At 35.8% G+C, this 14,756-nt stretch overlaps 1 protein-coding gene across 12 annotated transcripts in view; it reads right to left on the minus strand.

The window, feature by feature from the left end:
• Nucleotides 1-14,756, minus strand: part of LOC127571453 (ERC protein 2) — a 629,628-nt gene that overhangs the window by 337,495 nt on the left and 277,377 nt on the right. For all 12 annotated transcript variants that reach the window (XM_052017829.1, XM_052017828.1, XM_052017827.1 and 9 more), the window contains 2 exons: nucleotides 5,469-5,609; nucleotides 4,288-4,428 (listed from right to left, as the gene is read on the minus strand). In XM_052017829.1, coding sequence (XP_051873789.1) covers nucleotides 4,288-4,428; nucleotides 5,469-5,609 — 282 coding nt within the window. The remainder of the gene's footprint in view (nucleotides 1-4,287; nucleotides 4,429-5,468; nucleotides 5,610-14,756) is intronic.

Genomic DNA, 14,756 nt, shown 5'->3' on the forward strand with positions numbered 1-14,756 from the left:
TTATTCCCCAAGTTAAATAGTCCATGAAACAAAGAAAGCTTCCCACCACTGATGATACATTTAAAGTGTTCTGCTCAAGTGATGGATTACTGACAGGCCTATTGGTTTATTAAGGCTATAATTAATCAAAAAGCTTCAAAGTTAGTTGTGATGATAAGCTTGATTAAATCAGATTATTAAATGTAAAGTTTTATTCTTCTAATGCCAACATAATTTATTTAATAGATATCAAAGGAAGTGGAATTTTGGCATGATAACCCATAGATGGTTGTTGCCTTTAACCAACTAACTTTATAATTCATTTACACATCATTACCTTTAACTGTTTATTTACTGCCATCATCAGTACGTATTTATTCAATTCACAAGTTTAATTCAACATTCTCAATTCCTCTCAAAAACAAAATGACATCTTTGGTTATGGAAGGTTCCCTTATTCAGTGACTATAATCCTGATTTCCCCACGTGGGGAAATGACGGTATTCAAAACAAATTGGTTCGACAAGAAAAATGAATTTTAATAATAGCATGATAATTTCCTACTTGAACTGAATTAATTTAGTGGAAGTTCAAAGGTCAGTGAAAAATTACCAAGATTGTGGTAAATACTAACAAAGGTTGTTGAAAATATTACAGCAGCCACTAAATATAACTAAACATCTGTGTTAGTTTCATAATGATGGCATTTGCAATGAATTGTTAAAAGTATAACATAACTTTTCAACACAGTTAGCTGCAATACACAAGCTGTTTTTTTTAGGTAAGATTAATCAATCCTGAAGTCTCAAGTAATGACCTAGAAAAGAAATTCAAATCTCACTAAGGCAGCTGGAGAGCTCAAATGTAAAACTGCTTATAAAGTAAGTGTTCCAAATATTTTTTTCTATTTTCAGTTTAAATGAATGTGTTGAACAGTTACACCTTCCTTACTGCAGCACTATTTCTATTTTTGGATTAATGCAAGTACAGAGCTCTGGGCTACACTGTGATTCACACCATAATGGGAGATGGGGAGATGAATATGCGACTCGTGTGCATGACTCGCAACCAGAAGCTTGGGACTAGAACTTATAGGGTAAGGCTATTCTATTACCTTGTGAAAAACAGTTGCTTTCTCTATAAACGTCTTGGGTGTGTACATGGTATTGCATCGTGATAATTTAAGCTATTGGGAATTCAATTATTCCATGCATTTTAACCAAAGTCATTATAACATTACTATTCTGAGAAGATCAGCACATTGTCTGCTCCATAAAGCAGGCTCTATCGGATGCAATTCATAGATTTTCCTCCCACAACTAAAAGAAAAGCAAATTAATGCAATAAATGCCCTTAAGCAAAAAACTATCATGTTTGGTTATTGCTTTTTTTTGAATATGAAATACCAGATGTGTTAAATTTTAACTGCCTACAATAGAGAGGTACAATTTTAACCAAACATTAAAGAAACATGCAGTATAAAAAGCAATTTAGCATCTTCAGCATCTAAAGATTTCAATATTAATTTGACCATGATGATTGTTAATACTTGCTATAATAAAACCAGAAGATACTCAGCAGCTTTGGCAGTATTTGTAGAGAGAGAAAAACAGAGTTAACATAGAGTAACATAGAAATAGAGTAAACTCTATTTCTCTCTCTACTAATGCTGCCTGGCCTGCTGAGTATTTTCAGCATTTTGTGTTTTAATTTCAGATTTCCAGCATCTGTTTTTTTTTTGTTGATTAATACTTGCTAGTTCTAAACAAATGTTATTTTTCCAAATTCTGTTAATTAGTTCTAAGTATGATTTTCCTGAAAATGTTGATGAAGGGAGAACTTGTGAAATCAATGCAGTATAATTCTAGAAATGCTGTGCAGAGAGAACAATAAAATTCAGTTCTATTAAATGAAAAGGAGTAATACTTATTTTAATCACACCCTAAGGATTAAAAACATTCCTTTGACATCTTCTAACAATTTCCTCTTTTTTGAATGGCAGGGGGTGGTTGTAAAGGAGAAGAGAGATACCTTGTGGATAATGCGGTGACAGGTCTATTAGAACTATTTTAAAAATTAAGCAGAATTTTCTGCCCACGGGATCCATTTCAATGAAAAAGTGACACTTAATAACAAATTACTTCAAAACATACTTGGTATATGAAACTTGTCAAAATCTAATATTTTTTGGCATCAAGGAAGTAACCACCAAGTTATTTAAAAACTTTCTCACCAGGTTATTGTATTTTTATTTTTTATTAAATTCATGCACTTCTACATTTTTAATACAATCTTTTGCTACTGGACAATCTGAAGAATCTTTAATTAAAATATTTTAAATAAAATCAATTATCCATTTAAATAATGATTTTCTTTAAAAATTCTCATTACCAAGGAGAAGACCAACAATACTTAAACATCAAACAGCAGACATTTGGATTCCGTCTACATAACTTTAGCCAAAATAAACTAAATTGCATCACAAAGGGAGCCAGCAAAAATTACAGGGCCAGCAGAATGCTTATCACTGCATTATTTTACATCTCTGAGATAATTATCACTTCACTGAAAATCAGCAGCAGTGATTCACACAATATAGGTTTCCAAAGTTTATTTTAGAATAGATTTGAAAAAATTTGCTTGTATTTGATTTGTGTCTTTATTTAACAAAAAGTGTATGCCAAGTGTTTACGTGAAAATTCACATGTTTCAGTGGTTGCATTGCAAATACTCTTTGTACTTTGCTAGTTTTGATAATGATCAGTTTGGATTCCAGCAAGCAAGAAATTGTCAAGTATAGAAGATCTTTGTGTTGTTTACTTGAAACAAAATTGTACGGTCTGAAATTCCTCTTTCAATGAACAATGAAAGAATACATGGTTCTCTTTGCAATTAATATCCAACTACAAAAATTACAGGAATATACAGTATGAATTAAGAATGTACTATTTTGCAAATGCAACTTCTAATGTTAATTGTACCAAAAATATTTTTTGCCATCTCTCAGCAAAAGAACAATCTTCTTCTCGACTCATCAAAGATCCAGTTTATGTCTTGTAAATCACAGAATTGCTTACATGGGAAATTCCTTCTTTCAACCAAGAAGTATAATTATTAATGATGGGGTCTGGTTAGATACTTTGGAGATCAGAACTAAACAAATTTAATTTTTTCCACTGCTCAGCACCCATGCCCAACCCAACACTGCACCCCATACACAATCTCAGCTGTACAAAAATCACCACCGCGATATTGTTACTTCACAAAAGAATCCACACTGGGAAATTTGATAGATCAGAGTTTGAAAATGAGAACTAATGAGAAATATGTTTAAAAAGTTCCATTATCAACTATTCACTGCAAGTGATGAACACCTCTCCCTGAGATTCTAGGAGCTACATTCAAAAAAAAAGGTTAGGATTACTTGACAGCTCAGAAAGATTATTAGATGGGGAAAGAAGTCAAATACATTGTTTCAAAACAAACTGAGAGAGAAAGTCTAATGTATAAAGTTGGAGAAACAACTGATTTATTTTTTCCTAATCATTTCAAACATCCTAATATTAACAATGTAACTATCCTTCTTGTATTTAAAACCATTGTAAAATTATGAAAGCTTTCAATAAAATTTCATTCACTAGACAGTGCCAATTTAGAAGCATTTTGAAATTGTAGCCTATATTTCTATTTCTAAAAACTAATTGACTAAATTAGAGATCTACCACTAAATGAATTTCAGAAAACCGTTCTCTCCTGTCTAACCAGTGACTCAGGACTCATAATACAATGGGAGTAATGCCTGACAGTATACATTTTAATGGATGTTGCCTCATGGGGGCTATTTAGGTACTTCAAAGTGTACTAAAAACAAAATACAAAAAATTATTCTTGGGTAATTATCATAAATTGACAAGCATTTCAGATCCCTTGAATCACTGCAAATCAAAAAAAAAGCTTCTTTCTCACTAGCATAAAAAAGCACACGAATCCTGAAGAAGAGTTCCTTTAAGAAGTGATAAAGTTAGAATGAACTCAGGGTAAGAGACACCTTGCACAGAACAGGACATATGCTTTTATGAGAATCAAAGCACAAGTGACTATGCATACTAAGAAGGCAGTCTAAATATTTGTTTCATTCAGGAAAGTCTAGGTCTTTTGAGAATTTGATTCAGACTGATTGGATGTCAGTTTTCTTAAAAATCCTAGCTCGAGTCCTACACTAATTCAAGATTAATTCAGGAACAGATTTTATTTCACCTCTCCACAAATATGAACAAGAAACACCTTCAGCCAAAATGTAATCCTTACCTTCTTTAATTGTGCTTCCAACTTACTACATTCTTCTTTCTTTTGCTCTATAGCAATTTCTAGAGATTTTAATTTGGAATCTTTCTTTAAGCCTGTTGAAGCCAAAGAAGATGCATGTTCCTTCAAGTCAATCAAACTAGACTGAAAGAAAATAAACAATTATCACTTAAAGTAACAGATCATGTTCTATAGCTTACAATCTAAAAATAAACAGTAAAGCTTGCTCTTTAAGAGAGCTTAATTCTGCACTTGTACATATATAAATCACATCCTTTAATTTAGTAATAATACATTGGTACTGAACTCCAGAGATTTACTGTAAGTTCACCTAAAAGCTGAACCTGATGGGAATGAAAGTTGGAGAACAGCCCAGGTCTCTTGGGTGCCTCATCTTCTGAGTGTCAGGTGAGTGGACAGGAGATGTGGGGGTGGGGAGGTGGCGGAGTGTGAAAATGTTAAATTTGTCCATATAAAATATTATGGAAGATTAGATTATATGAAGTGGATTCCAGCTAAACATTGCTGGTCTAAACTTTTATTAGTAAATGATAATCGGTAACACTGTGTCTTGAGCCAATGAATATTTGGTCACCTTCTTCTTTGGCAGTCCCTCATGAACGAGAATGATTTGCTTCCACTCCAATTTGTGGGTTCTGAAATGAAGTTAATGTGGGAACTGCAATCTCTGGACCAGGTGGTGGCTGATGGAACGGGTGGGTAGTGTGCTCCTTTGTCCCTTGCGCAGGGCATCTGTGTGTTTCCGATGCATGGACTCCAGGAGGCCAATACCTTCCCCACCATGAGCAGTCATGGACAAGAGGTTTGCAGGAGTCAGAGATGTTGCACTTCTTCAAAAAAGTTTTGAACACATCCATGAAGCTTTTTCTCTCTCCACTCGGTAATATTCTCCCACAACAGAAATCAGACTAGAGTGTTTATTTTGGGAGTGGTGTCAAGCCTGCCCAACATAGCCAACTGAGAGTAGCTCAGGCCTCAATGCTGGAAATATTAGCCTGGGAGGATTGTAACATTGGTTCACTTATTCTTCCAGTCAATTTGGTGGATTTTGCAGAGTTAGCATTGAAAGCATTGTTCAAGTGCCTTGAGATACCTACTTACCTGTGGTGAAATGACCATTGTCACTTTTCTTGCAACACAAGCTGTAATCTGATAGTACTAACCTCTTTCTCTGCCAGTTCTGCTTGCAAGTTGTTAATCTTCTCTTTAAGATCTTTATTTTCTTTTTTATATGATTCAACCTCTTCCAATCGTTCACGGTCATCTCTTTCACGTTGTTCCTTGAGACGTTCTATAATTCTCTCCTATAAATGAAAAAAAGTGATCCTGTCAATTAAAGGCAATCTAAGTATTGACAATGAATGGAGACACAAGAAAAACCGCAGATGTTGGAACTCTGGAGCAACACACAAAATGTTGGAGGGACTCAGCGGGTCAGGCAGCATCTATGGAGGGAAATAGACAGTCAATGTTTCAGGTCGAGACCCTTCATCAGGACTGGTCCATTTTGCATGTTGCTACTAACAATAAATGACTAGATTTTTATTTTATAAAACAGAATCATAAAAGAATTGCATGGAAACAGGCCCTTAGGCCTCTGAGTCTGCACCAAACACCAATCACTCTTCACATCAACTCTCCCCAGGTTCTCAGCAACCACTCCAGACTCTATCACTCACCTACACACTAGGGGCAATTGACAGTGGCCAATTAACCTAACAACCAGCATGTATTTGGGATGTAGAAGGAAACCACTGCACAAAGAGGAAATCCAAGTGGATAGAGGAGACCAGGATTGAACCCAGGTCTCTGGCACTGTGAGGCAGCAGCTTTGCTGGCTGTGCCACCATGCCACCCTAACAGTGATGCAAAAACTTTATTAGCATATTACTGATGAATGCTGTAAGCTGCTGTTACTATGAATCCTATAAACAATTTTAGAATGCAATAAAAGTTTCCATAATTTATACATTATAAGTGTCTCAGTTAATGTTTTGAGTGGTTAAAAACGTTCACATGCCATCATATGAAGTTATTACTTTACTACACAGCTGAAAGTTTTGGTCAACACATACTCAAATATACATCTCTATTCTGTCGAAATGTCATCAATCTGCAATGTTAGAATGCAAAGCCTTCCTGCCTTGCTGAATATTTCCAACATTTTCTGTTTTCATGAAAAAATTCTGTCTAATTCTTCTGTTCACCATGTCTAGATTATTTTAGTTGCAATAAAAATTGCATCCTGAGCTGCCATATTTCCAAGAGACTGGATCCAACTATTGCTAACTTAAAGCAATGTAATAATAACAGCTATTAGCAAGACATCTCATTAAGAAGTAACTGAATCTGGTCATTATAAACTTGTGGAGACCACAAAAATATCAGTTCTAATCATAGATGCATGTAACTGAATTCCAAAGTCCTCTCTCAACTATAATGAAGGTTTTTGCAAAACCTTGGGTGTGTAGGGGAAGGGGGGAAAAGTGGGGACGGGGAGGGAGGAACAAAGTTGCAATAACACAGTTTATTATAACAAGGTTCTGCTATAAGCCACAGCTTCAATAACCAAACCACAAAAATTTATGCTTAAAAAATGTAATCAGGCAGTTGGTTTTGTATCTCCAAAGCACTTGAATGCTTCAAGAGGAAGCACAGATAAGGCCTGATCCCCAAGGCAAGCTTGTTCTTTAGCAAGTTCAATTAATCGTTGCATGTGCCAAGACTGGGCGACTTAGTTCTGCCTATGACAGAGTTGCTATACCAAGATACTTAGTTAAAGGGGGAAATAAAATTTGCAAGATGCCGGACATTAACTTTGCTTTATGTTAAAGCAAGTCTGGAAAAATTGCTTATTCACTTCACACATAGTTTGGTCTGGGCATCTAAAAATGATAGAAGCATGCATGTACCCCAAGATATTGCAACTGAGCATCCATTATTTCTGGTCTAGAGTAACAGATGTGGAAGAGTTCGTAGAACCAGACTGTCCAATTTTTAAGATATTATCATGTCAAATGTGAAAGCATTATGCTGGTCACTTCTCGAAAAGTTATTGCCACAGCATATGAATAAAGGCAGTATTGTGGGGGTGCACAATCCGGTTGACTGGGAAAATAGGCAGAAAAAAAACAAAATTTCCAACTTAGCCATGATCCAACAAGATGTGATAATAATTAAGTTCAAATAAAACAACATGGACAAAGTTGCAATAAACCACCCACAGGACAATTATCAGCCTTATAATTCAGCATCAAGGACAGATGCTGGACTCTGCCCAGATTCCAAGTTATTTTTAACCAGGTGAACAGTTGCCAGGTAGCAATAAAAATGGCAATTATTTCATCTTGTGGAGTCAAAGGAGTGATGCTCACTGCAGGTATAAATTCAGATTCCTTCATCAATGGTACTCTATTTGTTTTAATTATATGAAACAGAAAATCCCTCTCTATGGATTTGAAGAACAGTATGTAAAATGTCGTGCTTTTGGCATTATGTTACTGGCTGGGTTAGAGACCCCAAAAAGCAAAAGGAATAATACCAAGTAGTATTAGAAGCAAACGGGCCAAGAAAATGTCAGTTGTAACTATTAGCTATTTGTTATATTTTACAATTGGTATGATACAACAATAAAACTCATAACAATGCTTTGGTAAAAATTCTGTTCACTCTTTAAACAAATTTTTATGAAATAATGTGCATTGTATATTAAATACAAAACACTGCATTGTCTCCTCATACATTTTTAATTCTAAACAAGATTCAATGATTTATTTGTGGATGTGATACAAGTCATCCCCTTTATTTATAATTATCATTTAACAACTTTAATAACTCAGGTTCAATCCTAACCTGTGTGGAGTTTGCATTTTCTGCCTGTGACTGTGTGGGTTTCCTCCAGGTGCTGCTGTTTCCTCTCATAGATGTGAGTTTGGGGCTGCCATGTCTGAGTGGTACCACCCAAAGATGTGCAGGTTGGTAAATTATTTGGGCACTGTACATTGTGTGGGCAAGTGGTAGGATCTCGGACGAGTTGATGGGCACGTAGTGAGAATAAAACGGGTTTGTATAAGATGGATGTGGATGGATGCATGGTGGCTGACGTGAACTTATTTGGTCAAAGGGTCTAATTTTGTGCTGTATGACTCCATGACTCTCATATTCTATTTCTAATATTTCATGCTTTATGAAGATAAAACATTAACATACTGTAGCTTTTCTAGGAGTAACCTGGGAGACACAGCCGAATTTCTTCCCAAGGAAGAAGCAGCATACTAAAAGGAGGACGAGACAAACATGGCTGATAAGGGAAATCAGGGACAGCCTAAAAGCAAAAGAGAAGGCATACAATATAGCAAAGATTAGTGGGCAGCCTTTAAAAACCAAGAGGACAACTAAAAAAGCTGTAAGGGAGGAGAAGATGAAATACAAGGGTAAAGTAGCCAATAATATAAAAGAAGACTGCAAAAGATTTTTTTAAATACATAAAGGGTAAGAGCGAGGCAAGAGTGGATATTGGACTGCTGGAAAATGACACAGGAGAAGTAGTAATGGGGAACAGAGAAATGGTGGAGGAATTGAATAGGTACTTTGCATCAATCTTCACAGTGGAAGACATCAGTATGAAGATTGACACAGAAATTCAAGAGAGCCAGGGGGCAGAGGTGAGTGTAGTGGCATTACTAAGGAGAAGGTACTGGGGAAGCTGAAAGGCCTGAAGGTGGATAAATCACCTGGACCAGATGACTACACTCCAGAGTTCTGAAAGAGGTAGCTGAAGAGATTGTGGAGGCATCTTTCAAGAATCACTGGAGTCAGGGAGGGTCGCAGAGGATTGGAAAATCACAAATGTGACCCCTCTGTTGAAGAAGAAAAGGAAGCAAAAGACAGGAAATTAAGACTGGTTAGGCTGACATCAGTGGTTGGTAAGATTTTAGAGTCCACTATTAAGGATGAAATTTCAGATAACTTGGAAGTACATAATACAATGGAGCATGGTTTTGTTAAGGGGAGATCTTGAGTAACAAATCTGTTGGAATTCTGTGAGGAGATAACAAGCAGGTTAGACAAAGGAGAGTCAGTGGATGTTATTTACTTGAATTTTCAGAGGGCCTTTGTCAAGGTGCCGCACACAAGACTGCTAAGCAAGATAGGAGCCCATGGTGTTAGAAGCAAGGCACTACCATGGATAGAAAATTGGTTGACTGGCAGAAGGCAGAGAGTGGGGATAAAGGGGTCCTTTTTAGGATGGCTGCCAGTGACTAGTGGAGTTCCACAGGGATCAGTGTTGGCATGTATTTAAGGCAGAGATTGATAGGTTCTTGGTTGGTAAAGTGGTTAAGTGTTATGGGAAGAAGGTGGGAGAGTGGGGTTGTAAAAAAAAAATTAGCCATAATTGAATAATGGAGCAGACTCGATAGGTCAAATGGCCAAGTTCTGCTCCTATATCGTATGGTCTTATCTTTCTTGCATGGAGACAATGTTAGGAAGTAGTGCTACAAAAATCATGGTGGTTATCCTATCCACAGATCAAATTAATAATGAATGTAGCAAGGTGCACTTGTGCTCTGCAATGTTATTTGCATTCCCACAAGTCTGTATTTTCATAAATTACAAGCAAAGCAAATGCACCCTATAATATAGAAAGGAACAAGCGAGGAGCTGTTAATGAGCTGTCAGACATCAGCACAACTTGCAAAAAAACTGTGGCCTTCATGTTTTTCAATTTTCTCTGGCTTATACCAAAGCAACACTTTATTTTGGCAGGATAAAATCAAGGAGGGTGTATTATAACAAAATAAATTTAAGCTGAAGAAAATACCTGAAAGTTGCTAAATTTTACTGGCAGTTCTGCACGGAATTCCTGGAATTTCTAACAAAATGTTGGTAGGTTTCAGAACTCCCACTCAACCACGGAAGCCCCAAACTCACTGGCCAAACTCCACAAACAATTTACTGGCTGTGATGCATTGTTAGACTCCCCTTAGAGACTAGTGGTGAAGCAGATATTTGGGAAATCTGCTCATGAATCCTTTGTCAGATCAGACCTCCAAGAGGATCCATGAGCCCACTAATTTATTGGAATATAGAGTTGCAGAATAAATAGGAAAGAATAGAAAAGTTAATTATTTTTCATTATTATTCAGGCTAATATTTTTATTTGTTCCTATATTTTTTGAGAGCTCTTCTTTTTCGAAAAGTTATTTTTTTAAGAGAATAATTTGGTTCATTTTAAACAACTAAACGTTTGTGAATGTCAGATATTCAGAAAGGTACAAAAAACTTCAGATGGCTGTGACAGAACAGCAAAGCTGTTTTTAGAGGGGTTCTATGGGCTCCAACCTGTCCACATCACCCAATTTTGTTATTCAAGGCTCTGTTGCCACTCAGACCCTAGTCCCTCAACTCTAGAACCACTTGGTCCAATGAGATCAGCTTTCCAGAGCCAAAGATGGCAATTTTGGTGAGATGGGGAATGCAGTAGTGAACATGGATGACAGGCAACACTCATTGCTAAATTACTTGTTTTTCACCTGCTACATTTGAGCCATTCTTCTATTTTACTGCCTTGCATCCTAATTTCATCAACCTCAGACATGCCATATTTTTACATTCCTTTGAATGGCTAACAGAAAAGACTGATAAAAATAGTGCAGGTGTGTGTGTGTGTGTGTGTGTGTGTGTGTGTGTGTGTGTGTGTGTGTGTGTGTGTGTGTGTGTGTGTGTGTGTTAAAGGGCTGGTTATAAAAATTGAAGCCCACAGAATAAAAGGGTTAGTTACTGAAAAAATAAGAAATTGGCCTAAGGTGGAAATAAGAGGACCATGATAATTTTTTTTCTGTATGGAGGTAGATAGTGGTACTCCTTCTGTTTTTGAAATATATTAATTGGTTAAATGTAGATGTGCAGAGTAAAAATTCTGAATTTGTAAATGACACTGCAAGCTTGGAAATTTGGTAATAGGACAAAGATGTTAGTGGAATGATTGCTTTGTGGTTGATGAAGAATGAGGAAAGACAACGTGGATTAAATAGTAAAATTCTAAAGTGGGTTCAGGAACAGGAAGAGTTTGGTTTAATACATACTGTACATAAACCTTTCAAAGTGCTAGGGCATATTGGGAAACTAGCTAATAATTCATACGGAATCTTAGGCTTTATTAGTGGATGTATGGAGTACAAAAGCAAGGAGGTTACCATTAACCTTTAAAAATCATTGGTTTGGTCACAATTAAAATGTTGCATGAAATTCTGGTCACCACATATCGGGGAGCACTGTACATAATGCAGTTAAGATGCACTGTGGATGCTGAGACGGTCAAGGGGAAGTCTGATGGAAGTACACAAAACCCTAATTTATTTGAATAGAGTAAACAGAGAAAATCTATTGCATATTAGAGGAATATAGGACCAGAAAAACAAAACAGATTTAATATGGCAAATCTTTTATTTTAACCTAGCAAGCAGTCATAAAGTGCAACACAGCGCCCTAAATTGTGGTGGATGCAGGTTCAATTGTGGTTTTCAAAAAGGAATAGGATAAATCTGTTAAGGTAAGACCAAGAGGAAAGAGTAGAGCAATCTGGTTGATTGGACTGCTCTCTATATAAAAAAGAACACATGAATATGATGCCAACCGTATTATCTTTTAAGAACAACTTACTTCTTAAAGAATTCTTAAACATATTTTGTCTACCATATGAGGTGAAGTCAGTAGATTCATTTCACAAAGTGAGTATTAATTTTAATGCTTATCTTAACATTATACTCATTGATCAACAGTGATCGTTTCCCAATAGAAGTGCTAAATTTGTGATTGCCCAATCCTGGCGGAACATTCTTACCTTGGAAACTTGAAACAGTGTGGTTATAGCTCATAACTTCTCTCACGATTCAAGGATGGAATGCATCATTAAGTACATTTGAGTTCCTCCAACATTTCCAGGAATATCCCTCTACTCATAGTTATCCTATCTGAATGAACCACCCTTGTAACCTTTACTAGCATGACCACACATTCCTGTGAAAAGTACATTTATTTGATATCTCTATCATTCTTTCACATTCATGAGGCTTTCATGTATATTCAACACTGCCCTTTATTTACTCATCTTCACAAAACCTCAGTTTCCCCTTTATAGATGGTTGTTAATCTTTTTTAATACTCCTTCTTAACTTTGCTAAACTTTGATTCACTTGCTTTTATCTCAATTTAAAACATGATTTAATTATTGACACAACATGATAACTCAGAAAAACATGATTAATTCAAGTTAAGACAATTGAGCTAATTATTCCAGATTAAGGAACATAATTGGTCAAGGTTTCCTCTGGACCAGACATTGTTCTTGGTGAAGAATACAAGTCATTCTCTACAATTGATCACAGATATGGCAATTTGCATAGAAATACATTGAAATTGGGGTCAAAACTGCATGGTACATTGTACATGGAACCTAGGATATACGAACATAACAAACAAATATGTATCACTTTGAATGATCAAACTGCAAAATCATAAGAGCAGTGCTGAGTCCAAACCAAAAATTATTAGTTAGAATAATTAAATCAATGCAAATCAATACTGGGAGGCAAAATAAAGGGATATAAAAAACAAAAATGATTTTTTCTAAACATTATTTAAATTGTTACCATTTATAAAATTGCCAAATGTTTAACAGTAACACACCATGAAAAGAACTACTTATGTTGTAATGGCCAAACCTTAGTTTTTCCTGGTGAGTTTAATGTGCATTTATCCAACAGAAATACAATAGCTTAATGTCTTACTGAGTATTTCAGTGTTGATTCAGCAAAATACTGGTTTTGTGCAGTTTCTGGAAGGCACCTTGGACAGCAACTTCCCTAATTTCATGTTTAAATGCATGTTCAGTTGCCAAAACTTATTGATTGATTTATAGTTTAAGAATGTTGAGCATTGTTAGGTTCACCTTTTGATAAAAATAATAAAATCTAGCATGGAAAAATAAGACCAGGTAAACACCATAAAGCAGAGTTTACTACATAAGGTGAGCTCATCTACTATACTGTATGTTGACTGCCACTAATGGTAAGAGGTATAGATATTGTAAACTGATATATTTGTATTCTTACAGGTATTCCTCAGTTTATAGAAGAAGGGTTGCATTCATGGAAATCATAAAACGAAGCAGCTGGAAAAAATGCATTTTGGTCCTATTGGTGGATACTGGGGCAATTTTTTGCAAAAACAAGAAATAGATTCGTAAATCAAGGACATGTACCAAAGAGTCAATGGTGTTATAGTGAAAATTCCTAAATAGAACATTCATAGATCCAGGAACACTCAAACTGGAATATTATATCATGTTGAACAAAGATATACAATTACTTTCAATGTTAAAAATTCACAATTCATTTTGGCAAAAAATCAAATTTAGGGTTTTAAAGTCCTTTCAGTTTTAAGGAAGTAATTTTTCAATCTGCTGTTTCCTGATTAAACTGTGTACATCAGCTTGTTGCTTCAAACAATGAGATTGAAGGCACTCAGATCAGCAGCAATGTTGTTCTTAATCTGGCAGCACAAGGGTGTGCAAGATTGGAAGTATTTGAATTCAGCTCACTTTTACTCCTTGGTGCATCAGGAAACAATGCTGCACCCTACTGCTGTATCTGAAAGTGGAATTCTGAGATGTAGTTTCATTGCACCACCAAAGCCATCAAGATATTTCATTAGAGATTACTTTTTTTTCCAGTTTTAATATAAATCAAACTTGGTTTTCAACAATAAGTTCACTTCAAGGATAATGGAACTTCAACTTTGGTAGGAAAGAGCAAAATATTAAAAGGTAAGAGATGAAACAAAGTCAGGGATTTCCAGAGGATGCTGATATCTTCTTCTGCACAGTAACTCAGTCATAACATTTGAAACGGGACAGCCCAAAGACTCAATCAGATGTCACTTAATTTTCTATTTTCCTTTAATCAGTAAGAGCTAAAAGCAGAACAGGGCCTGAGCAGAATATAGCTGCTTACACAGAAGGGAGAACCAAAGGAATTCAGAAGGAGGTCGTATGAAGTGCCTTTGTGAGCTTGACAATAATAACTTCAAGAAACTGGTGGACTCATAAACAAGAACAGAAAGGGTCGGACACCAAATGTTGATTGTTTTGCCTTTCCCAGATGCTGCCTGACCTGCTGAATGTTTCCAGCATCTGTAGTTTATTTAATTTTCTTTTAGTAGTGGATTCTTAATTTTTATGTTTGGATAATGTTTAAATTCACTTATGCACAGAAGATCCATAAAGGAGGAAAAATTTCAAGTCAGGCGTTATATCTTGTGGCCATAGGCTCAAGTGGGAATGAAAGGAGATAGTAGAGTAGACTTCATTGTCAGTTGATTGCTCTAAATATGTAATATAACAATGGCAGCATGTGGAGTTTGCTTCCAAAATTTGGTTCTGTTGACTTAAA

This window comes from Pristis pectinata, chromosome 6 (assembly GCF_009764475.1).
Source record: "Pristis pectinata isolate sPriPec2 chromosome 6, sPriPec2.1.pri, whole genome shotgun sequence".
In the NCBI taxonomy this organism is placed as follows: Eukaryota; Metazoa; Chordata; class Chondrichthyes; order Rhinopristiformes; family Pristidae; genus Pristis; species Pristis pectinata.